This window comes from Anthonomus grandis, chromosome 7, assembly GCF_022605725.1.
Source record: "Anthonomus grandis grandis chromosome 7, icAntGran1.3, whole genome shotgun sequence".
Lineage (NCBI taxonomy): Eukaryota > Metazoa > Arthropoda > Insecta > Coleoptera > Curculionidae > Anthonomus > Anthonomus grandis.
Window position 1 is genome coordinate 27,406,729 of NC_065552.1, and position 27,583 is coordinate 27,434,311.

At 33.9% G+C, this 27,583-nt stretch overlaps 1 protein-coding gene across 4 annotated transcripts; it reads right to left on the bottom strand.

Annotated features, from left to right (window-relative positions):
* Window positions 1-316: 316 nt before the first annotated feature.
* LOC126738844 (synaptotagmin-5) lies at window positions 317-23,716 on the bottom strand. 4 transcript variants are annotated; one of them, XM_050444308.1, is made up of 10 exons: window positions 23,550-23,716; window positions 17,933-18,138; window positions 7,400-7,627; window positions 6,996-7,348; window positions 6,659-6,885; window positions 5,951-6,186; window positions 4,688-4,883; window positions 4,485-4,633; window positions 4,271-4,428; window positions 317-1,386 (listed from the first exon to the last, which is right to left on the bottom strand). In XM_050444308.1, the coding sequence occupies exons 2-10, from the start codon at window positions 18,122-18,124 to the stop codon at window positions 1,353-1,355; spliced, it is 1,773 nt and encodes a 590-aa protein (XP_050300265.1). In that variant the 5' UTR covers window positions 18,125-18,138; window positions 23,550-23,716; the 3' UTR covers window positions 317-1,352. The 4 variants fall into 4 exon arrangements, with proteins under 4 accessions (XP_050300265.1, XP_050300263.1, XP_050300264.1 ...); XM_050444306.1 differs by having other exon boundaries at window positions 17,933-18,149; XM_050444307.1 differs by lacking the exon at window positions 23,550-23,716 and adding an exon at window positions 18,279-18,353 and having other exon boundaries at window positions 17,933-18,149.
* Window positions 23,717-27,583: the final 3,867 nt, after the last annotated feature.

Below are 27,583 nucleotides of genomic sequence, written 5' to 3' on the forward strand. Positions count from 1 at the left end.
TTTTTTGATTAGGCATTTTTTATTCTCCTTAATATTTACCTTTATTAAAATAACCTAGTTCTGTAAAATGAAGCAGAGGGTATTTGAACTGAAAAAAATGGTCCCATGCAGTTTTCAACTTTTGCGAACAATAAATAAATAAAAATAGTTACTAATCATAGTTGATATGTATTTAATTAGGGTATGAACAACTATAAAAATAAAGTAAATTGATTTAATACCAAATGCTAAAGGTTTTGGATAAATCTTAGTTAACTTTTTTTAAATCATCAAAAATAAATTAACAGTCTATTTAAAACCTTGTATATAATCTCCTTATAATCTAAGCAGTAATCATTTTAACTTACTTATATTTCCTATATAAATATATATATAATATAAATTTGATATAATTCTTAAGCGTTTCATTTGCAATAATAATACTTTTGGAATAAGTTGAAAGAACGGATCAATTTTTTGACATAAAATCAAAATCAGTATAAATAAATCAATGATTGTCGCCATATTCAACAGGTTTTAGTTAAAGACTTAGAACTATTCATAAGTATATTTTTGAATTCATTATTTATAACAGTATTTTTTTATTTCATTTGCAAAATACATTGAATATCAATAAATATTTTACATATACCGTAATACCTAATTTTTGTGATGAGCTACTTGACCTTATAATAAATTTCATATTGTATTTTCATCCTGTTCCGAATGATAATGATGTTTATTTAAGCCCATATAATATTTTTCTTAAGGCCTTATTCCAACATACATGAATTAACTTTATATAAAAGATCTTAATGGGACTGGAACCCTTGGTGTAAATATAATTCTGTCCGTAATATGTTAAAAAGAAGCTCTCGGAGTCTAAGGAATCCTAGAATGATCTGTTTTTTAATGTAATTATAACTATGCTGGAAATGCTAAATAATTTCCAGAAGATGGAGAAAGCAATAATTAAAAAAAGATAATGGTAATATAGAAAAAAAGGTTCAATTTTTATTTGTGTATTCCCATCTCAATCTAAAGAATTTCAAAACTTTCAATAAAATGATGTTTTCTGGATGTAGTATGACATTTTTAGTTGTTTCAGTTTACGTTTGAATTAATTGGAACATATATTTTCAAAATACAATTTTTTTCAAGGCCTAGAAAAAATTATCTTCAGCCTTAAAATGCGGCCAGCTTAAGATGCCTGGACGATGTATTATAAAGTAATATTTTGAATGAAAATAATATTTTTTGTCTCTTAACAAGTAGTTTTATAATATTATACAAAAATAAGCGTGATTTATTTTGTATTAAAAAAAATATACCTTTTCGATGTTTGTAAAAAGAAATTTATTTAGGCCTGTTTCTTATTTTAACGTTTGCTCTGAATCGCAGATAGTCCTGAAACAAAAATAAATGTTAAAATAGTTGACAAATCGAAAATTACTAAAACGAATTAAAAATTATTAAATGATAGATGTTTTTTATTCACAAATTCAACAAGTAGTGATTTCCGTTTAAAGAAAAAAGAGATCAAATTTCAAAACTTAGTAGTACACAAAAAGTAGACTTTGGAAATCAATTCAAAACTTATTAACTTAACTCTATTAAGAATATTCCCTTAGTCTCCCATTAATTTCGGAAATCAAGCTAGGATAAGTAATACTTTTAATAACTGGCAATATGTAGAGTGGCGAACCAAGTATATACAAATAAAAATAATAATGGTAACAAAAACCCCTACACCAAAGGCATATTAAAGAGATCATGCAAGAATATGTTGACACAGCCGGTCAAATGTTTCCTGAAACAGAGGGTTTACTATTACCTATAGAAGATAACCATTTAAAATTTGTAGGAACATATGCAAGTTGTTACTGATGACAGATGAGAATACCAAGGCTCTGAAACCATTTGGTATCTAACAGGAAAATGTCAAATATTTGCATCTACTGATTACAAAGAACCCGATGCGGTAGCAAAAATTATACAGCAGGCTTTAAAATTAAATATATTGCAAGGTAAGAAATAAGAAGACCATGTTGATAGAGGTGACTATCTCAAGTAAAAATAATCTGCTTCAAAAACATAATTAATACTGCAACCTAGAGGCGGCAATCGTGAACGGCGAGAGTTAGTATTGTACCAATATTGTTAATCACAGAAATTGTACCAAAAAACCTCAGCCATATCAACAAAGAGTCACAGAAAGCGGTGCCACTATCTACAGTTCGGATTCTTCAAAATTTTTTGGGAACCAATACCGTAGGTCATATTCACGGGCCCGATAACTGGGAAAGCGCTCTCCGAGAGCCTGATTCCTTGGATATGTAAGTATCTGGGATGGGTGACATTTCCCTATGAAGGTCTTTTTGCAAATCAACTTCTTAAATGTTTCGCACCTATTGCCAGATATTCGCCACACCATCAGGCTTTTTGAATCAGGACAGAAGCCAAACCTCGATTCATCGGTAAAAAAAGCGAATGCCCAACTCTTGCCAACTATAATGTTCTTCGGCACATCTTAATCTCCTTGTGAAATTTCGACGGAATAATACTGGAGCTCTAACGTCTCATGTAAAGATAGTTTTCATGTAATCTATTCCTTATTGTCTCCCTACAAACCTATCATGCATTAGTTCTATTAGCCAGTATGGTTTTCGAAAACAAAGGTCAAGTGGCAATCTGTTGGTCTATGTCACGCATATTTAGACTAAGGTTCTCGAAAAACATAGTAATCTCCTGTAATAGCTCTGGATACTTCAAAAGCATTCGATAGAGTCTCTCATGAAAATCTTTTAAACAAACTGTATTCTGATGGTTTCCCACCAACTCTGTCGTTGATGGATGCAGCTCGCAGAGGTTTCAAATTAATGATGGTGTCTCTTATGGATGCATCTTGTCCTTTACCTTCCTCCTGTTATATATCAACGACCTTCTCGACTTCGTATCCCCAATTTACAGCTTTTCTAATGAGACTACATTGGTGTTTTCCTTCAAGTCGCCCCACTAGATGATTTCAGCGAATAGTGCTATAAGCGTCACCAGGTTAGTCACAGTATTAGTGCCCACCTTAACATAATTTTGGGGTGGCATGAGTGAACTGATTGAGTTTAACTCAGCTAAGACTCAATTTGGTGTATTTAGAAAGAAGTCTCCCGCTTTCATTTCGCCGCTGTCTTCGGCGAACTTATTAGGTTTCGAGGTTGGAAGCAATATATCTAGGCATGATCATGTAGCGAGAATAGCTAAAGCGACTTCTCAAAAGCATTCTTTAAATCGAAATCGCTGTATACACCGCAACAGCTTTTAACGCTTTATAGGGCTCAGATTCGTCCATTCCTTAAGTATTGCTATCACATGTTTCTCTGCGTACACTTTGAAGCTGCGTATTTCTATCCAGAAGAGGGCTATACGTCCTATAGGAAATCCAGAGATAACTACAAGCTTTGAAAGTTTAGCGCATAGAAGGAAAGTGGACGATTCTGTTTGATCGATACCATCACGGCAAGCTCTATCGAACCGTCCCATATCAATCCACGTAGAGCTATACACGCAAGATCTACTCGACAGGCGACTCATGAATATCATGTACATCTACAGACACCTAGAATCGGGACTCCTTTTTATAGAAAAGTGCAAGCCTGTGGAATCAATTCCCAAAGCACGTCTTTCCCGAATATGACGACAACTTGCAGAACTTATATAAAATAAATATAAAAATATCTTCAGACCCCTTCGTAGCATTGGCGCTACTCATGATAAAAAAACGTAAAAAAAAAGTTTATAAAAACATGTAATTTTTGAAATGTGTGTCTTATTTTATATTTTTCTACATATTCACCAAAACGGTTATTACATTTTTCCTAACGCGAACATTAATATTGCAATTTCAAAGTGTCTAAATTTTTTAAGTACATTTTGTTCGCGATCTTCTGATCATTTGGAAACTCAAGCAATGTACACCATACACACCAAATAATTCTTAGTGAATTTTGGTCGCAGTTATATATTTCACACTTGGACGCACTTACTAAGGGCAAATTTACGGCAAAACGTTATTACGCCCACACTTCACTCTCTGTTTTACTTCTGCTTCTGACAAAGCACTCAAATATGAGACGAGGTTGCTTGGCAAAATGCATGATTCACGCATCTACCACTAGGAACCAGTGTAAATCTTATTTTTGAACGCATCCCTACTTACTTCCCTACTTAGTTACTTACTTACTTTCCTTGCTACGTAAAAAATTGCCTTTGCACAAAAGAGGATATTGATATGTACCTGACGGTGTGCCAAGAAAAAACCGTTTTTCTGGGACTGTGCAGCATATCTGTCCAGTGTTCTTTTCCACTATTAGAGGGAGCTTTCGGGCCAATGGTGCAACAGCCTAGCAATGGGTTGCTTCCCATTATGTCATTCCCTTGGTCATATATACAAATCTGCAAAACCATTATTTTATATTAGTATTATTTTTTTTAATATTGCTATCATGTACCTCTAGTTCAGTGTTTTGTACGTTGGACGAAGATAGATTGAATATAAGCGCCTCGTTCCACACCGGATTGCAATTGTTTTTCTTGCATGAGGACTTCTTTTTTTTAATACGTTTTCCGTTTACTATGAGGTTCACCTTGACGAAGGGATCTAAATAAATTAAAAATGAATTATTTGGATTTCAGTTTCACTTTTTTGAGTTACCAATAAAGTCCTTTTCACTGGGAATGAAAAGATTCCTAGCCTTAACTAAATTTACGGTCAACCTTTCCGCTGACGGTAGGTACATCAGTGAAACTAGAACCTCCTGCAATTCTTCTGGCGGTTTCTTATTTTTGGTAATTTCGCCCCAGATTTCGATACTGTTGGCGCAGTCATACTCACTTAGAGGCATTGTAACCTAAAATTTACAATTATTTAATATGTGTACAGTAAGTAGTTAAAATTATTGGAAATATAACAAAGTCACTAAGTATTTTGTCAAAAAGCAAATTACAAAAACGTTTTCATTTTAATTCATCTCAGAATCACAGCCGGCATAAATTTAGGACTTGAGACTGAGGTTTTGTTCTCCGTTATTTTCCACCATACCAATACAGCATATGTAAGCTTTGATTTCAAACTATTGCTTCATATTACCGTAGAGCTTTTTTGGATCAAAGTATTTTGAATTTGAAAACCCCTAACTTATACCAATCACTGCTCTATATCTATCTGCATAAATATGTTTCAATTACATTCATGTGTTCTCTTGACATGCTCATTCTTGTTTTTCCCCCATTTCGATATAATGGAAACTCGTCTGTGATATCTTAGTGTTGCGTTGCTACATTATTTAAAATGCCCGCCGTCAGGGTGACATAGACGCGCGTGCGTCAATTATCGATGGAAAAATGGCTACATGTCTCTGGTAACCGTCCTGTATATTTTATGTGTTTTTAAATGTAAAAGTCTTATCGAAACTTCTGATATAGCAATATTCTTATCAAATGGTACTCAAAGTTGACTCTGGTATATTATTGCTGGTTCCCGAACCACTCAAAACATTTCATTTGAAAATGTCATCCTCCTCTCTGACAAAATCACAAAAGTTTGTTGTTAATATGCTCCAAAGTGCCCTTCTCCAGTATCTGTATTCTCGGTACATCTTTAAGACTTTGAAATGGAACATATTTATTTTATCAAGAGGCTAGAGATTTTTTAATGCAACAGAAGCTCTGCCATACTTCTTGTTTTTCTTCGTGATTCCTTCCTCACCGCTTTAACGTGTTTTATTTAGCGGCTCGTTGCTCCGATCTGTTTTGGTCATAGCATTCTGATTGGTTTGTTCTATTGACCATTTTAGGTTCATTTCGCTGGTTTTAAACTATCCGAACACTTGGGTAAGATGATTTTGCCAAAATGTTAACAATAATTGTAATGAAAAAATCGATTGTATTTCAAAAATCTTATGCAATTGTCATTTACCTCGCCGATGATATCGTTCCTGGAAAATCGATCGTAATCGAACACTTGCAACAACAAACTCTTCGACTTGAGCTCCTCATGCGAAACAGGAAATTTAAAAATATCATTGAAAACTGGATTGGCGTCGTTCCTATGAATGTTCGTTTGTCTTTTCCTATTGTCCACCTCCGGAGTTAAAATGAGCCGCACGTAGGGGTCGTTAAAGCCTCCCTGTTCGCTTCCAGCCAAATCATGAGCTGAAATAGAAGAAAAAAATTAATTTGGAAAATAAAGAGCTGAAATCATTTGATTATCGTTCATCCAGAGTGGTTTGTTATCAATGCTACCTACAGAGGGCATCATAGAGGCTTAGAACTTACTGAATGTAACCACACGACGTACATGCAAAGATATACAGAACTGATCAACCCAGGTCTTAAATACGGAATATAATGTATTAACTTGCAATAATAAATTTTAAGTTAAAAAGATAACGATAGCGTTATCCTTTACTATCTAGAGTTCGAGACAAATCGAACGTCGAAAAGGTCGAGAGAGAAGGGTGCTGACCACGTAAAATGTCTCTTCTTAGCAGCCAGCTAAAACGGCGAATCGGTAAAGCATTGTCATTCGTTCTCTAACATAAAAAGAAGCCGCCGTAAATGAGAACTTCGTGTTCAACAATAATTTTCTTAGCTCGCTTTTAAAAGACTGTGACCAATTACGTACCTTCGATTAAATGCACTACGAAATCGGATCGATCAAAGTCGTAGCTCAATCGAAAATGCAGTCGGCCCAAACTGGCTCCCCCAGCTTTGTTCGATTCCCCTATAAATAGAGGTCCATCTTTCTTCACGTAGAGATCAGGTTGAATGGCTCCGAGTGGGCTAGCAGGGGGACCTGTCATGTCCGGAGTCGCACCTCTAGATGGAGGGATGAAGAGGGGAGAGAGACATCTATAAATAAATATAAATATTCATAATGTTTGTATATGCGTGCTATCATAATTTTTAGATCAGTTAATGTTACAAAGGATGTTAAAGGTATGTTAGTGCTAATTACTCACCTGGCAAATGAATTATTCCTGGGACTGGCTGGTACCGGTGAATTACAAGAACTACCGGTCAAAGAAGTTAAACTGGACTGAGAAGGAGAGGGAGTCCTCACATCGCCCCCAGCACCGATAATATGTCCAAAAGGTGACGTAGAGCGGATATCGAGCGAGGCGGCACGATGTGGAGAGGGAGAACGACTACTACCTCCACCTCTGTGGTGATAATGAGGATGATGGTGGGGAGTCAGGGGGTAACTGATGGTATGAGTAGCCTCATGATGGTGCGCGAAGGGCGGCTGAGAGGGAGATGCTTTGCCATCTGGAGCGAACGTGCGGATTTGCGGTGATGACCCACGATGACTTCCCTATGATAAAATCAAGAATATCAATTGTTAAATAAATTATTAGAAAAGTACCTGCTTAGAAGTGCTGCTATCCAAACTGCTTTGGCTAGAGGCGCTAGGGGTACGACATAGTAGTGGCGGTCCTCCGGGGTACGATCGCGATTGGTGCTGTAACGATTGAGGTGAAGTGGAGGCGGAGGAGCACAAATCCAGAGGCGTTTTGATTATGTCGGTTGACATTGAGTGAGTGGAGGCTCTTGGTGGTTGGATGTTCATTTGCTCTTTGGAGACGTTAAAGTCCTAAATGTATATTAAAAATTAGTTAAAGTGTATGAATAGTGTACGATAAAGATTCATTTGAACTTCCTTCTTCGGAAAAATGTTTAAATCACATCTATAGCAAAAATAAAGCCTATAATTAATCAGTCAATAGTTCTCAATTAGAACAGCCTGCATATAGATATTTAATATTAAAAAGTGTTAAGCTGTGTCAATATGAGAAGGGTATCCCTTATATCAGCATAAATAAATGGTAAAAAATAACTCAAAGTGACCTTTCAGATAACACAGGACATGCCAGAAACATACGGTTTAAGTACTATTTATGACCAAATGTTTTGGACATTTATCGTACATTCTAGTGATGATTTTTGTAAAACATTACTGGTATGATTCTCATGCGATGTTCTAGAAACATTTTACTTAATCTTTTTTTGCACACGTGTGAAAGTTTTAGCCGTCATAAAATAAAAAATTTAAATGTTTGGCATTTGAGGTAAATTAAAAAAAAAACACACTTGGTTAGTTTTTGTTTGGCGACAACGTGGTACAAACATGTTCTAATTCTTTTGATGCGGTTCAATATCAGAATAATATAGGAGAAAAAATATAGAAGTATTAATCTGTGGTTTAAAATGTCAGATTCAATGGTGTAATTTCCTGTCGTTTAATTTCCGCGTTTGTGAATGAAATTAGTTGTAGTAGTTATAAGGGCTTAAAATTCGTCTATTGCTTCTGTAGGTAGGTAACACTTTTTTATACCCCTAGTTCTAGAAGAAAAAAAATATATTTATGTAAGATAGATGTCATTTTTGTTATCTCTTAAATTCTTCTTCTTCTTGTCTATCTCTATAAAACTATGTATAAAATACATTTAATGCTTTCAAATAAATATAATCAAAAATATTGCTCTACATGTTTCAAAAGAAACATTCGTCGTATACAAACATTTGACATGGACGCTGCCAGAAACATTTCTGGTACATCTGTAAGAATGTCATTGCTGGATGTTTCTATTATCGCAAGCGAATATCTTTATCATGTTTCTATGTTATTAGAATACTCATCCACATTATACGTAAAATTAAGCAAACGAAAAATTACAGACATTTCAATTCCAATGCAATTATTAATGGCACCTTGACCATCAGAATAAGAAACTCCTCATTTTATGCGGTTTCCTTAAGCCATATTCTACAAAAATATATATGCATTAGTGGTGTCAAATGATCCATCCAGGTCAAGGAACTGCCACCACTTATTACGACTCGAAAATAGCCGACTGAGTCTTGATTCTGGAACCAAACTGGGATTTTAAAAATAATTCGCCAAATGAATGAAGTAAGTTTATTATCCAATTATAGATTACTAGTTCAAACATTTTTAGAGCCTAATGGAAGAAGGGAGAAAGGGTCTCTAAAGTTGTAAGTCGAGAACTACTTTATAAATTAGTAAAACTTTGGCTATTTTTAATATGCTAACTGTAATGAAACAGATGTGACGTGGAAGAGAAGCTATAATATGCTTAACATGTTTTAAGATGGATAAACGAATTTAATCATGTATTTGAAAATGATTTAAAATGCGATTGTGTATATCCCGTTAGATTTTCCTCGATTTAGAGCCAATACTCTATTGTGACTAAATTCCCTGCCTTGACCTTAAAGAGCCTTTACATAAAACTTCCAGATATTACGTGTACCCTGACAATTTTATCAAGCTTTTATGTCGTTTAATAAAAGAATTTTCTAATAACGGAAATATTAAATTTTAAGGGTTTATATTTAGGTATAATATTAGTAATATAAAGTTAATATTACATTGGGCTTTTGTTGCTAAATCCTCATTTCTTTTCACTTATTGTAAAACCGATAAATACGGAGCATAGTGTGAATTTTCGAAGCGTCTAACATGGTTTTATCTTTTGGGACCATTTAAGTTATATTACCTTAAAGATTGAATTCGTTAAATTGGCGCCAAAAGGCCGCTTGCAGAGCGATATGGGGCATGACATCACTTGTTAGTTAACCAATCAAGGGGGAAACAAGTGTAAACACTCGGTAATTGTGGTATTTTCATAAATAATTCACGTGCTTAAAACCTTTAAAATTATTTGATCTTTGCAATAAAAAAAAAGATTATTGACGTACTACTACATATCTGCCAATTGAGCAAGGCCTTCGATTGTCTACCTCCCGATTTCCGAAAACTTGGGAAATATGGCTTTAACTCTGATAGCGTTAAACTCCTCACTTCATATTTGACCAGAGTAAAGAGCAGGTTATGAGTGTGGGTGGGGTGTCGACAGTAAAAAGTAAAATAATGATTATGTCCCCAAGGGATTTTTCTTGCGGCTAATAATTTTTCCCCTGCTTTCCCAATTTGGAAATACTTAAACTCTTGTATATTATTTTTGCCGACGGAGACTAATTATGATGGAATTTGGTACTAATGATATAAAGTAATTCCTCATTACATTTTTTAGTAAAAATTACATCATAGTTATAACGCTACGATTGGTTCATTTAATTATTGTGTGAATCTATAAATTACAAGAAATTAAATTTCGAGAAATCAATGTTCTAAGGCTGGTATAGTTCTGTGGATCTAATTGTGTGGGACGCTTGCATTATAAAGGAGACAAGTTTGTTTGGATACGTGCTTACTGGCCATTCGATGTGGGCTTTGACCTTTTGCATGAATTCGATAACATTAGATCAGCAATTAATTTCAATTTCAGAATACTGATAGTCAGAGCAAGGAGTATACAAATTTTAGAAAATATAAGCTACCAGGATTTATGATAAAATATCGTAAATTGAGACCCTTGAGCTTTCAAACAAGATGGACTACTGAAAACTATAGACACTATATAGGTGGCAATAATCAACTAAACGTAATTAGAACCCTAAATAAACATAACTAATCAACTACAAAATAAGGGCAAAACAGTACAAAAACTATGAGAATATTTAACCTATAGACAATTTCATGGCAATATCAAGGAATTTGACGTTGACGTTTTTGGGGGCTTGTTTGGATCTTCGTATATACCCAGCAATACTTTGTTCGTTGTTTTTGTAAAGGTGCTTTGAGAACGATAATTTTGCACGTCATGACACACAACAAGGTTCTGCTTATGCAGAGAAGAGCAATCAGACCATTGGGTGAGTAAGGTTACGGAGAGGCTGTAGATACGTGTTTTCTAAAATGGGTACGTAAGAATTACGATGCCGACATTTAAAAAAAACTTTAATGGACAAAACGAATGCATGGACGTTTTAACAGAGCTAAACAGACAATTTAATTCTTTTACTGAGGCCTCATGAAAGTTTACAAATCCTGAATGAAGTAAAATTTTGCGTGTTAGAATGGATTTCAAGTTGTCCTTTGAAAATCATGTAGATATGACTTGTTTGCATGTTCTTTCTCCTCACGCATACAGAATATTCGGCTTGGAGGAATTGTTGTTCGAGTTCTGGCTCGTGTTTGGGTACAGGGAAAAAGTGAGACGCTTTTTTCAAAGACATAAAGATTTATTTTTGACCGCTTCGTCTAAGCTTACCTTATTGTGGATTCGTATGGTCTTGTAACACAGGACTGCAATCACCACACTAAGACCCGGAGTAATCTTGTAATGATTGTTTTTACAGACTAACTAATTCTCGTAATTCGACCTTATACCTTGCACCCCTATAATAATTACCCCTATTTTCTATAATAAATTGCCAGCCAGAGTCAGAAAGTTTGGAGGAAAAACTCCCAAAAAAAAAGTCTATCTGTATTGACTTTAAATTAGACGTTAAAGAAATTGAGAATTTTAATGTGACTTGTGAAAATACTTTTGTATATTATCATCAACTGAACTTATAATACGCTGTGGATTTTTACATTTTTCATTTTTTATAAAAGTAAAAAGGGTGTTCAACATCAGGTATCTCCTGTTGATGTATTTATACAGAAAATGGACAATATTTGATCATTGCATATTATTAAAAAAGCTTTAAAATTATGTCATAAGAGTTCCAATGAGAGTCCTGTCTGCCAGTAGGCAAGCCACTGTGTAATAGTCAGCTATGGCAGATCTAGCTAAGGGTGTCCTATACGGTGTTATTTCTTGTTTATATACGTGACATTGCTGAATCAATAACAATAAGCTCAAACATCCTATATGATGATAACAAGGCTTCAACTATACCAAGTAGTTCTTGAATGGAAACTGAAAGAATAGTAGGTATATGTATTGAGACGGATCTTGATTTATCTCTTATCTCTTATGTACCCGTGGTAAGGATAGTGAACTGGTAATAAATATTGTCGCCTATCTATTTCTCAAGAAAATAATAATAAATTCCTATGGGTTATGATAGATTGTAGTTTGGAAACTTATCTTGTTATCTGGAAACTTAAGGCAGTAATTTGTAAGTAACTTAATAGAAAAGTAATAGCATCTTATTAATATGCCTATGTCTACCGATTGTTAAATAATGCTATAGTGGCTTGGGACGATTTTAAACGATACAGCAAGTACTAATTAAACAAAAGAAAATTATTCAAACAATCGTATTTAAAGGCTCAAAAGAATCCTATCCTCCATTTTTTTCTAGTCTACAGTTGTTGATTGTCATGTCAATTTATATTGCGCAATACATTCATTCGTAAGCACTTCAACCAACTAATTTCAGTTGGTTGAAGATATCTCTTAGAACAATTATGATTTAAAACAGCCAGCTTCGGTTAACCGCCACTGCCAAAAGCTCATTTATTGTGCCTTTCAGAAACAACACTCATTTGCTTATTAGTCTAAAAATAATCCAAAATTTAAAAACTGTAAAACTTACTGTACAACCTATATATCACCCAAATAATTTCTTTCCATAGATTTGTGCAAAAATAACTAAGACTTATTGATTAACTGTATTGTCTTTACTTGACGAAATACTGTGATCTTTGTGAATAAATGATAAAATAAATTTCACAAATAAATTACCACAACCCAAATCAAATAAATCAGAAGAAGAACCTAAATTACACACTCCCCAATTACTAAGAAGTGCCTAATATGTGGACCCCGGATATGTGGCTTTCCAGGAATATTCCCAAAGCCGAAAACTTTTGATGTCATACCATTTAGCGAACGTTTTCGGCCGCGCGTGAAAATTTGAATTTCAAAAATGATTTAGATGATTTATGTGCCCTTGAACTTAAAAAACAGACTCAAGAACTCTTTTAATTTTTTTTTCTTTTAAATTTATTGAATATCCTATACAGGGTGTTTCGTAATCAATTGGACATAATTTTTGATACTTAAAAAGGGTTAAGTGTAATATACTATAGTAAAATATTAGTGATTTTCGTTCTACAGGATGTTTGATTTTTTGAAAGACAATTATTGAAATATCTCGGAATAAAATCGGTGTTCTCTTATTAGTGGGGATGTTAACGCGAATATAATATTCATTTTACCATTAGTACTAGATCACGTCACATACTACAACAATAATTGATTAAAATGACCTACATCTATATACACTTAAAAGTTAAATTAATATAACAGCACTTAATTTTAGCCCAAAAAGGTACTTTAATATCTAAAAAGTAGACCGTTAAGTGATAAATTATAGTAAGTATCTACGTTTATTAAATTGTTTTTTTTAAGCGCCAAAAAATAATCGTTAATCTATTATAGACCACCAAAAATGTTATGCTAGAAATAGGAAAATAGGAACACAAATCTAGTAAAGTTGATTTTTTTCTATAAATTTAATTACCTCTAAACTATTAGTGCTACTATTGCTGCCATTTCTGGTGCCCAAGGCGCGTTCTTTCGCGGCCTTCGTCCATCTCTCGACGGTTTTGTGTGTTAGCCAGCAACTGGCAGGACTAAACCCTGACATAATTGTTCCTTTAACTCACTTTAATTAGAGACACAGTTATGTCCGTTAGCCCCTCACTGGTATACATTATAATATAAATAAAAAATTATTATTTAGGGCATATAGGCGACGCGACGGTGCGTTAGGGTGTTCAGGGGACGGTTCTTGAATTTTACTGAACCGAAATATATAATAACGAGGAGAAAGGGAGATGGAGCTACAGGTGAAGTTCGTTCTTCATCGAGCGACGACGCTATGTGTTGTACACAGCGGGATCTTTCATTTGGAAGTTTTGGACAAAAATATGATTACAGGAGTTCAAGTTTCGAGCAACTTTAATTTTTTGTAGGAAAATGAATATCTATAGGATGTGTTAAAAAGAATATAAAAAAATTAATTCAGTAAATCAGACGTGGTATTTTGTGGGGCAATTGGTTGTGTGCTAAGGAAGCTGTCAAAGTGCTGGTATAAGAAACAAATTATTGCTTTAGCACTTTACCCACAAAACACTACGTTGAATATTTTTTTGGAAATGTGGCAGAAAAAGTAAAAGTGGTACTAACCAATACGTATTTCTGCTTCTTGGTAATTCAAATAGGCTTTATTATCACACATAGACCCCAAATAGTACCAGCTGAAGACGATGGAGAGACTGATTGATCGATACCTAGAAAAGTACCTTGGTTAAAAACCCGCTGCATGTGCAACAATACGCCTACCAAATGGATAAATCCACGGACCTGACCCTCCTGAAAAAGGTGGATGCTCTGAGAAATGGAAAGGCCTATCTTGGTGAATTTATGGATAATAATGGGGCGTTTGACAATACCACTTTCGCAGTAATTTGCCGATCACTCAAATTTCATTGCTCGGAACCCTGTCTGGTGAAATAGATGAGTCAGCGCAGCGCTTTGTATGTATTTGCTCGGCTTAACCGCGAAGTTGCAAAAACATTGCGGGGACTGCCAACGGGGAGGAAAATTCTCCCCAATCCTGTAAGGCCTAGTAGTCCACAGACCAATCAATTATTTGAATAGGGCTGGCGTATATACACAGGTCTACGCTGACGAGCTGTTAATCCTTTGCCCAAGAAAGGACGCCGCCACAATGCAGTATAGAATGATGAGATTAACCTTGCGTACGGTGAACAAATAGTGCCTCTCGAAGGGCCTTAAGGAAGGATCAAACCCAAAAAAGGAGCGCTCAAATGTTCATGGGGAGACGTAACTTTGGTGTTGTGTCTACTGTTGTGTCTTTGGGAGGCGTGAAGTTAGAATACTCTAAGACAGTTCGATTTCTGGGAATCACATTAAATTCTCTTTATAAAAGACACCTGCCCAGTTTGATCCTGCAGGAGTGATTTTGGTAGTACCTAGTGTCTGCCCCCGAAGATCCTTCACTGGACTTACTTATCTATTGTTAAACTTCTTTTCATATACAGGGTTATCGTTTGGTGGCCCTCCTCCAGAAAAGCCAAAATTGGAGCTCAAATGGATAGAATTGCGTATCGGATTCTTGCGTCGAGAATCCATCTACTTGAGAATCTGTTGAGCTCTCCGCCTCTGGACCTTGTGGTGCAATACTAGTGAATGAGTACTGGGCATAGGCTACATGTCCCTGGAACTACTGGCTGGTAAGAATGGTCATGCAAAACTCTGGTAACAGCAAACAAAAAACAATGTCACGGTCTCATATAAGCAAATTTTATTGGCTACGCGTGTTAGTACTATTGCTGTAATAAAGTAATATAGTGTAGTCACTAAACTACTTTGTTTATTATTGTTGTTAGTTTTACAGTATATGTGTAGGTCCTAAGGCCTGATAGTGCCCTGCTTATACAGGTCGAAACACGTCTAGCCAATAAAATTTGCTTATGAGACCATGACATTGTTTTTTGTTTGTTTGTTTACAATCTGGTATCAGGCCGAACAGGAATGTCCGGAAACTTTCCTTCTGATGGACAGTGACTATATGAGACATTGGATTGCAAGGATTTTTGTGACTCATAGCGGAGGCATAGAAAAGGCAGGACTCCAATGGACCTACGATTGCTAAACAGGGAGACCATCTGGTATACAGATGGCTCTAGAATGAACGATAGAGCTTGTGCAGGGTAAAATTAGACTGAGGATGAAACTGCAGACCACGTTATCGAGAATTGCCCAGTACTTGAGAGCAGACTCAAGACTAGACTCAATATTTGGATAAATTTAACTACAGTTGAATTAGCGACATTAAGTCTTTCAAACCAGAGTGGCTCATTAGTTTGTCCAAGACTATTAGCCCCTGATAACCCTCGGTGGGATACGACGGATCCTATAGGAGACCTATGTGCACTGCCTTACAATAACAATTATCTCATAACAATGCTAAATTCTACTGGCAAAGCTAAAAAAGAAAATTTGACAAATTACATTACAAAGATTAAGTGTCTTATTCCTATATAAAATGTTACTACTGTCTGAGTTAGACCTTGAGTGACCAACGCCTCGAAGGCAATATCTTTCGAACTTAACCAGCTGTGTTTCATGTGTGTTATGACCCACGCTATTTCTTTATACACATTTAATTTGAAATAATTTCAAAGTGAACAACGTACCCATTCACTGTTCCAATACCTATGAAAACAATGAAACATGCTTCTTGCATACAGTGTTTGCTCAATTCAAGGATGTTACAGCTAAATGAGCAGCACAACTAAAAAAATTATGACGCAGCTTTCTCACGCATACCATACTCGCTGCTCACAGTTAAGCAAAACAGCCTAAATCGCGTACGTGCTCGTTGGGTCTTAAAGAGGAGCCTCATTGGGACAGCTAAGAGAATAAAGGATAACAAGACTTCCAAACCTAATCTGCTTAATGACTCAAAATCTAATCTAAAATCGAAAACCCATCAGTAGTCATTGCAGTAAACAATTTCTAGAAGGACGTCGCAAAAAAAGTTAGCAATAGGTAAGAGGGGTTAACAACTTATGGTGGAACATTCCGAAGTTTCCACGGACATATTACCAAAATATTAAACTTATGGATTAGTATAAACACACACAACATTTATTTTAATCCAGGCGAAACCTGTCAATGGTTTGGATTGCATTATTAGGAAAATAGCATTTGACATAACATTGTAACAGAACAGAACTACTTCTGCATCTTTTCCCAATTATTAAAAAGTTACACGATAAGGTCCAAGTAAGTTTGGCTTGCAAGGTAGCCAACAGCGTGAACCTATTATAAAAGCTCGTCTAAGATAACGAGAAACTGATTTTGTTCTTTTTAACTCTGCAGCTTAAAACGTAAATGCATCTCAGATTTGAGATAGATATTCTTGTAACCTGTCAAGTTGTGTCGAGTGAAAACAACAGATTTATTTGAAATAAAAAAAATAACTTTAAGCCAGATGCAATGAGTTCGGCAAAAACTTAACTTCAATTCTGTGACGTCGAGAAATTGGTATCAGATAAAGTACATGGAGTAAGCATGAATAAGCATTATTTTTTTTAATATAATTCATATGATAAACAAACCTATTGAATAAACTATAATCACCCATAAATATTAAGTATAGCAATTAAAATAGTAAATATCATTAAGAATGGAAAGAAAAGTACGTGGTGTATGCGAACATAAACGGAATAATAATAATTCTCGTAATTAACATGAGATCGTGTACTAAAATATGGGATGCTTTAGTACCTAATTATAGTGGGGACGTAACGGAGAATCGAGATACATATCGGGTATTTTTGCATCTGGGTTATATTAATTTGTGGTTTTACTCATTTAAGAAGTTACATGTAGTGGCGTGATTTCTTTTAATGATTTTTTATTATTAAAAGTATGTGTTTTAATTATCTTTAAGGAGCATATTTATATTTTCTTTTCTCTAATTTCTCTCATATGTTCTTACCTTTTTTTAATGTAATATTATGTTTCAGCTTGTAGCTACTAATTAGTTCTTCTTATACTGTAATTTTTAATCGGTTTGCTGCATGTTATTAAAAAAATTGCAATGCTTTTGCCATGAATAAAAATCATCGACAATAATCAAAAACTCTTTTTTTTACAAAAAATGAAGTTTCTAAAATCAAAGAAATGGTGATATTTCAAAATAAATCCATAGACGTTTGTCCAACAAAAGATTTAAAGTTATCCCGCCGTACAACGCGAAATCGGCGTCGATATAAATGCGCGTCGCGGCGTCACTGCTAGGGCGAAGCCACGGCCAGGCGAACAGGTTGTTTGACCTTTTCTCTCTTTCTATCCTCAAAATAATGCACTATGATATATATCTTTCGTACGGCCAACTAGAAATCGATATTTCCTCCTGCTGACGCCGCGCACACACATATATATCCAGCTAATTGTTGTTTGTTTTGGTTTTATTCGTGACATATATTCACATTTTCATAAATCTTTAAACGAAAATTTGAAGCAATTGAACAACTTACCGTTTTCGGTAAGGCCCTTAAGGGCTTATGGGTGGGTTTCTGTTCTATTGGTAGATAGGGCAGCTTGTCGAGCGAATGCCATTCTTTTGCCTTTTTCTTGTAGCTGTAATAGCGGTAGATCATAATGGTCATTGCGACGAATAGGGCCACACCAGTCCCCAGAGCAGCACCCAATACAGCCGAACCCACCATATTCGACAATTAATCTGCAAAAAGACTAATAAAACTTGTTAATTCAAACTATTCAAAAGAAGTAAAGATTTATTATCAATTATATTGTAGCGTTTTCTTCTTTATTAGGTATGAATTAAACAATCGAAAGTAGTCAACTAATTTATTTACACACTTCACTATGAAAACACGATCACTTTACGATTTCTAGAGATACTTATTTTTACTGTATTTAAATCTCGTGCCAATATTACGAACTTTACTTCTCTGAACTGACAACTGACTATTCTCGGCGATGCGGCTCCTTATATACTCGGCAGAACACTGGTCCGAAAGATTTCGGCTAATCTTTGATACATCGTGCGGCGTATGAATTGTATCATTCTAGAATGATAAAGAATCGGGTGGTTTCTCAGTGCTTAAAATAACGTTTCCTCCTCCCTAAGCTCATTTCGTTCCGAAATGATTTCAAAGATGAAGAATGTATGTGTCTGGTGTAATGATATCGGCAAAAGGTTTCTCTCTTGCAAATGGATCTCTTGTAGAAATAACAATCAACACACCAAAACCTGCACGCTTATAGACCTTAAGGCCATTTCTAAGATGCTGCGAATTATCCTCCATTATCGAATGCGAGTTCGATAATTACTAGGTTTCTCGGATCTTTGTCAAGTAACTTCTCCTTTAGAAAACACAAACCGTCCCAACGTCCTTCTAGGTTTGGGTTCCGGTACGACGCCTCCTTGGTAACCAGGTAGAAGATCTTTCTACCAGTCTTTTCATCGGTTATCTTGAGTGCTTGCGACTATGGGGTTAAACCGTCACAAATCTTGAATTTTTCCAAACTTCCTACTGAAAAATTTCAGCTATGCATTCAGAAATTTGTGAATCTTCTTTGAGAAATTCTTCCTTTCCTTTGTCTAGATTAGGACTATTTGGATATGGGGATCTTCCTTTTGGTCTCTGACAAGATCCCTATTATGCCAAATATTATCGACGATAGTGGTTCTTAACAACTGAGTAGTTTCTTCTCTGCTCGGTGACAATGTTTGCAGTCCTCTGGACAGGATCTTCTTAAGAGAGCATCCGCATTTCCGAAAATAGTCAACTAATTTATTTACACACTTCACTACGAAAATATGATCACTAACCACTACTATAGATACTTATTTTTACTGTATCTATTTAAATCTCGCGCCAATATTCCGAACTATACTTCGCCAAACTGTCTACTCTCGGGAATGCGGCTGCTTGTATACTCGGCAGAACGACGTTCCGGAAGATTTTCTCCAACCTTCGAGATGTTGTGTGGTGTACCACTCGGTGTTTATATTATCTCGTTACAATATTTAACATAAAAAATGCAATAATTTTTTTATTTTTTTTTTTAAAGAAATTGAAAAATTGGTATAAGAATATAGGTCATAGAAATCACAAAAGAAAATTTAGTAAACTCAATTTTCCGTTTTTTTTTGTGTAATTTCAAGAATGCAACGAGTGCTGAATAATTTAGCATAATAAAAAAATAACCAACGATGTTAAAGTAAAGCTTAGAGGTTTTTCTCTCGCATTAAAATGTTTCTGGAGACTTTTGTTTCTTTGATTTTATCAGTAATTATGTAATAGTACTTTTTTTAAATCCTCGGATACATTGATTTAATTTTTGTATCGAGGATATTTTGGCATCAAATGTAAATATATAAAAGGTTGCAATAAAGTGTGTATTCTACCAATAAAGTCCATTACGTGAAATAATTAAAATAGAAAGATCTCAAAAAAACCGCTATAATAACTAAAAAAAATTTTTTTTATGTAAAACTTATTTTCCTTCTCATATAGCTCTCATCTAGTGTTAGTATACCTTATCATAATATTCTTTAACAAAAGCTTGTTTATTACAGATTTATGCTGCTTTTATCTCTATGTTGCTGAGAAAATATCCTTAATTGCTGATTACAGCCTATCGAACTTGGATCATATAGGTGATCAGTCATGCAGTGACCTGAAAGAGTGGGCAGTAGCAAATCGATTCAGGTTAAGTAAGGAAAAAATCAAAAGGACATTTTTTTCTCTTAGAGATTGTAATCATTGCCAACAGACTCGATGAAATTGTAACTTTCCTTGATGTCATTCTATATTCGGAATTGACCTGAAGGTCGCATGATGAAGACTATAGTCCAAGTTACCAAGATTCCTAATATGAAATTTGTTTAAGCTTCCATAATGGCACATCTCATTATAGACAACCATATTTAAATGCATTGCCTGTCTCTGTTAGGAACCTGCCCTTTACAGTATTAGGCCTAAGATTAAGGAGTTACCACGATTATAGTTAAAAATGAGCTTTATTCATTTGAAGATTATCTCTGGTCCAAGTTTGCTGACGTCCTATAATTTGATTGTTTTATCCCTTATGTTGTGTGTTTTTAGAGAAGATGAAAGAAAACGAATAAATAAATAAAGGATAACTAGTGAAATTAGATGGTCAACTTGACCTAGTAAAGACCATTTAATGATAATTTTGATTCCTTCTATATTTTCTACTTTATTTTTACTATTTATATTTACAATATACCATCGAGAATGTCTGTTTAGATCCTCCTGAAAATCAATGAGTATCGCTAATAAAAGAACTTTTGAAATAGAACACCGATTGAAACACTCATTTCATCTCATCTACAAATATGAAGAATTTCAACTAGTAATACAGGGCACTAAATTCAACAGGTACTTCTGATGATGAATTATTAAGTAGATAGTCAATGTAAAATTAACGCCTTAACATCTCGGTTTTTTAGCTAATCATAAAGCAAGAAATTATTTGGCCCTGTCAAGGACTTCACATTTACACAAGTAGAAATCACAAGCTAAACTAGGGTCAGGTTTGAATAAATACTAAATTACATTAATGTTATCTGAATAGTATATACAGTGTGTATATACAATCTATTCCTATCTGTTCTTTTTTTCGACTTTCCAGTAACATAGATAAACAAATATGTGCTAAGCATCACCATCACTTGTCTGTTATAGACAACTAACATCGCGAAAAAAAGTAAAGAGAGTTATATCAAATGACCTCATTAGAAGTATATCAAGGCAGACATGATCTGTATTGATAGAGTCTTAATTACGTTAACGACTTATAGAATATATTCTTGAGGCTCTTATTGTATAGAGTATAGAGGCACTTTAAGTCAACATTTACACCACCAGGCAAACCTATTAATTGCCACTGCCTCGTGTTTGACGAAGAAGGCCAACAAGGTTACTTGGTACAGTGACCATTTTTATTGGTATTAATATATTTCTTTGTTCTTCGAATTTAAATGTAAGAAATGTATACATTGAATATTATTGTTAAAAATTTCAGACATCTTACAGACTACACTACATTTAGCAGCAATTTTAAAGAAAACTAATTTAATTCAGACCTTCTGTATACTTTCTTTTTTTTATTTAATCATATTTCTTATAATTATAAATTGTTATTATTATTATTAAATTCAGATACAAATTTTGTTATTGTAATAAATCACAATAGTCAACATAATCAACTTAGTAAACAAGCAATTCATATATAAATGATTTTTTCGTTTTCGCACTAATTTTAGTTTTCTCGATTCGAAATTATCAAGGAGACAAAGACATGTGCGTACCGAAGCGAATATTGCTGCTGTAGGGCGAATAACACGTCGAAATGTCGTTTCGTCGCCATTCCAAATGTATTAACCTTATCCTTGGACTACTTGGAAAATTTGAAAATAAAATACAAAAAATCTTAAAAATATTATTTTATATATATATATATATATATATATATTTTAGCTTTAAAGATTTTTTCATTTTATTGTGAAAAGCCTTTTTTTAACCCTTTAAAACTGGATTGATCAAATGGACCTTGTAACTCGTAGCCGCAGCGGGCACATCTCAGAAATCATATTTAAAAAATTATTGCTATGAAATTATCTACCAGATTATAATAATAAAACATTCATTCCAACAATATGTCTGTCTTATATTATTACCTAAAACTTGCAAACTCTTAAAAAAACGCCCATATCATATACAAAAAATTATTAGATAAGCACATTAGGATTATTTTCAAATTATGATATTGCCAGCAATACCAAATTAAGATTATCAAACAAATAGAAGTAAAAAAAAGGTTCTCAGATACTCCTCAATTGATAAAATGGATTGGATACCAAACCAAATTAAGCAACAATAGATGAGCTTGAAAAAAAAATATTTTAAAAGATTATCGTCGATTTAGAACTAAATATTCATCAATTTCATCACAGTAAATGTTCTCTTAATCAGTTTAAGCGTGATAGAATGTTCATCTTAACAGCAATTTTAGTATAATAGATGATGGCTTATCAGTTTATAAATTAAGCAATTAATGAAAAATAGTTTGGAAAAAAAATGTCTTGAAGGCGTAAAAGACATTATTAAATTAAATTAAATATTTATTTACGACAGTGATTTTGGCATGTCCTATAACAGAACCCTATAAAAAGCTTTGTTTTCCTTAATAGGTTAAATGCTTTAAAAACTTATCACTGCAGTGGTTATATCCAGTGAAAAACATGATTTTTACTTTATTGATCTTAAAAAATATCTCTAATCTTAGTATTAAGTTTAGAGTAGATTCTTTAGTCTTTTGAGAACTAGTTTTGATCCTTATGAGATAACAACACAACATTAATCTTAACCGTGATTTTGAAGCACAGTTATTCAAATAATATTTCTATCATTGGCTAGGAGGCAAAAATATTCTTATCTCAGCAGTGAGTTTTTATATCGATTTGGAGTGCTAGAATAGTTTCGTCAGTAGTGACCTTAAACATTAATCAATCTGAAAAAAAAATTTTGGATAAAAAAGCCGCAGCAGTGATGAGAGCTTCATTAAGACTCTCAACGTTAATTCTAGTTAATTACAGATATGGTTTAATGTAATAAAATTAAATGCAACCACTCAAGTAAACACATTTGTCAGAGAATCTACAGCATTGATTTTATTTAAACATGGAAATATTGCATTAGTTCCCAATAGGAAATAAATATTAAGAGTTACAATTTAAGAAGCTGTTGGAAATATCAGTTGAATGCCTTTGATTTTTGCTCTACATTATCTTAATGACCCATTTTTAAATCAATTCTAAATGGTTTAAATATGTGGTCCGCAGCAATTCCATTGTTATTGTGAATTTATTTATTAGTAACAAACAGTATCATCAAATCATCCTGTCCAATAAAAACTAACATAATCAAGCCATCAAAAACAATTTTGCAACAATGACAATATGTACTTTGTTTATCTCGACTACTATCGCAATAAGCGCTGCCATATGGTGTTTTTCTTGAAAGCGCATCGTACAAACTATTTGTGCGTGCCATCGAAAGCGTTTACTAAAGACATTAAACAACAACAAACACCAACCTGTTGTAGATTATCGTCGTTGGACCATAAAAGAGAAAAAAGGGACCTTCGTAACAGCTGTTACGAGGTTAAAGTCAAGGCGAAAAAAATAAGGTGTATGTAGTATGTCAAAGTAGAATGAAGAAGAGTGGAGATAAAAATATGGAAAATTGTGGACGCGCTCGCAGGGTCGGGACGCGACTATGAATGAAAAGGGGAGTCACTGGGAATCGGTGGGAATTTTCGGGAGAACTCGCCCATTTTCGGTCCCTGTCTATATCTGTGGGTGGACCTCAGAGATATCGGGATTAAATGTTATTTCATGGCTAATAAACAAACACATTGTGTTACATTGTTTCTCCACACGATAATCAAAGATCGTTATTTGCTCTGTATTAAAATCAATAACCAACATACCAGCTGATACATGAATTTTAGCTGTTTTAAAAAAAAAATCATATTGTTTCTTATAATAGTTGACGGATCAAACAAAAATGAATGTTTTGAGACATTTAATGATTTGGGAATAGTACCTACCTATCTAAATTAGGTAACGGTTATGTTAAAATATGCCGAGTTCAAAATATTCAAAATCTTTTTGATCAATATGATCAGAAATCAGAGATGTAATCAATTACCTATTTAAAAGACAAAAGTAGCAAAGATGAGCATTCATTTGATAAAAAACTATAAAAGACCTGAATATTTTACAGCCATGAAATTAATTATTTTCTGAAAATCAACTTTGCAGTAATTTAAAGCGAACAATAGCATGACACCATATACAACATCAAACCAAGTGAGAATAAAATTTCAAATTAGCATTCTCTACATAAATTACTATAAAAAAAAACAAAATATAATATTTAATTGTAAAGAAAAAAGTTAATACGAAGAGTTAAATGATAAAGGATAAAGTTGTCGGAATACTCCATAGACGAGAAGCAGAAGAAACAAAGGGCGTACCTGCCAATATGCCTTCTGCTTTTTGGCTTCTTCAGGACAGGGCAACCAACAGACCAAAGGAAAAAGTTAAGTCTATTATTTAACTCTTCATGCTAACTTTAAAGATACATGTCTATCATGTCTATCTATCTATATATCTATATATTGCCAGAAAAAATTTCTTCATTTATCATTCTTTTTCATTACATTTAGATAGCTACTGTAACAAACAAAACAAGTATATTCATGGCACACGCTCTAATATTTTATCAAATTATCTATACTGAATAAAATACTAATTAGTATGTTGCACTTTGGTGGGTATTTTCCAAACTCTTGTGGTTTGTATTTAACAAGACACTCTCTGATGCTTACTGAAATTCTGGAAAATTGCATTTGTCATACCCATCTATCAGATCAATTCTAAAAAAATGTAATTATGGTGATATCACAAACTATCCATCAATTTCTGGAAGTTTGCGAAGATCTTTAATCACACGTAAGAATGGTAGGTTCTATTTACATGGACTTTTTCAAGGCGTTCCACAAAGTCAATTATAATCTCTTAACTGAGAAATAGCATGCTTATGGTACGGGTGGTACGCTTATGGTACGGCTGCCTTGGCTTTATTCTTACATTATTGATAGAAAACAGATTGTTTTCAATATGGTCAATCCCTCCTCTATGCTGATTTGAAGATTTTTAAATCCGTTACTACAGCTTATATGAGTATGAGTATGAAGGAGCAGGTGGACATCGGTAGGTTCTGGAGATAGTGTGATAATAATGGGATACTTTAAACATTAAGAAGTGTATGTACATACAAACCAAATAAATCTAGGACATGAAATGGTAAATGATTTCGATAAAGTCAGCAACCTGTGGGTTATTTTCGATAAAAACTATAATTCACTATTCATATTCAAGTCATCTTGAAAGCAGCGAGTGTGTATGGTCTCCACACTATAATGTACATATTCATTGCAATAAACATCAATAAATAAGAAAGTTTCTAAGTTCTAAGATATATAGGTTTGAAGCTAAGAACCACATCTGACTCAATAGAATATACAACCACAATAAATCGCTAGATTTATTGTGGTTTCAGAAACAAGAATCGTTGCAGAAAAGAAGATCTTGTGGATGTGTATCTACACTGTGAAGATCACTGAGCGGTTGTAACACTATTCACCTGGAGTATCATCGAACTACCTATGCCAGATGTGCTCGATAGGCGAAAGATCGAAGAAACGTATGTGTTATGAAAGAATCTTGCTGATAGAGGCATCTTCAAGAATATGTAATGTAACCGTTGCAGTATTAAGTCAGGCGCAATTTTCTTAATGTATCTTTAGGCATTTAATTGGTCTTAAAAAAATACCAAAGGTATGTGGCATGTAAGACTCAAAGAAGACATAAGCAATACACAATTGGGGTTCCACAAAGGACTTTAAATACAAGGGATTAACTTACTTTCTGCAAATTCAATGAATGCGGATTAAAAATTAACTTAAAGATGACCAAGTTCATGGTAGTTATAAAATTCTTACAAGATGTAAACCATGTGACAAACAGCATGATAGAGAGTATGCCAACATATAGATATCTAGGTACTTGCCTTTTACCTCTTTGACACCTGAATAGTCTCAGATTAGTGTCAACAAGCAAAGCATTTTTACACAAGTCAACAAATATAAAATACAAACAAATATATCTAAGAAATACAATATAAGATAAGACTAAAAATTGCTTATGTGTAAAATTACTCAAAACTAACAATGCAATTAAAAATAATAAACAACACAATGCATAAAACAATTGGGTCACAGGAAGTTAGAAAAGTTAAACAGAATATACCCCTCAAATGAGTAAAAGACATTTTTAACTAGGTACTTTTTAATTTTGATCTTAGATGCAGAAAAGGGCAGATTATTACCAGAGAGAGGCAACACATTTAAGAAACTATATACTCTATAGAATCTAAATAGCCTCTGATACTGCGGTAGCAGTAAACGGGAAGCCGTCTTTCTTCTTTCTAACATATCTAAAGTATAGGCGCAAGGCGTGGTAAGAATTATGAGTTTTTTAAAAAGTAAACTGTAACACGCTCTATAGAGTTTAGCAATCACTTTTGTACATCGGCGTTGCAATGAAAATATTTTAAAGTGACCCCAATTAAACAAACAGTACATCATTAGAGAGTGGAACTATCCAAAATATACAGCTCTGAGCATGCAAGCCGAAACTGAGGTGGACAAATATTGTATTAAGAATATACATTTTGATAACTCAGATTAGAGTTTCAATCAAGCTTTTTGTGTCGTCAGTATAAATATAAGATATAGACCCAGGACAACAGCTATGAAGATCTTCCTGACATACACCAGAAAGAGAATGGGCCCAAGAACAGACCACTCCCAAAATAAACATCTTGACTCCTGCCTGTTAAGTGGAGTAAGTTAATACTTAAATCTATAATATTTTAAAGAAGTATATGTATACTTCAACACAATCGAAAGCTTTTGATAAATCGTAAAATGTTGCCTAAGAATGAAAACTGTATTCAAAACTCTTCCGAATCTTGTCACACAGGTCCCTGACCACTGTATCCGTTGAGTGTTAATGTCTTCAGCCATGTTGCTTAACCTAAAACAATGAATTTTACTCAAATTAATCTTCTATTTGCCTCTTCAGTAAGGTCTCAAAGATTTAACTGAAAATTGGCTGATATTTCTCAGGTTTCATCTTGGATTTTTTTATGTACTGGTATGACTTCTGCAACTTAAGATAATCGGGGATATGACCTTTGTTATACCTCAAGTTAATCAATCTTGGTAAGGGAACAATAATCCAGTATTTTATGGCTTTAATGAGCCCTGGATTGAAATTAAATGGGTTCCTACTTAAACTATTATTCATCTCACTTGGCGCACCTAAGTATAAGTCACTGTAGGAACTAAAAAGAACTATAGAATATAGAACTAAACAGCAAAGCTAGGATCATAATTACTAGTCAAACAGATCAAAGTTTCAGGAAGGCGTAGGCAGCTTTCATTTTAAGGTGGTCGGATAATAAATAAGGGTTATTAAAATGACAAGCATTTATTTG

Bases quoted from the DNA above. Each gene is read 5' to 3' on its own strand.
- LOC126738844 (XM_050444308.1), bottom strand. From the start codon at position 18,124: ATGGTGGGTTCGGCTGTATTGGGTGCTGCTCTGGGGACTGGTGTGGCC. The intron at 6,187-6,658 runs GTACGTAATTGG...CTTCTATTTCAG, and splicing joins CGTAGTGCATTTAATCGAAG to CTCATGATTTGGCTGGAAGC. The intron at 4,429-4,484 runs GTACATGATAGC...ATGGTTTTGCAG, and splicing joins TACAAAACACTGAACTAGAG to ATTTGTATATATGACCAAGG.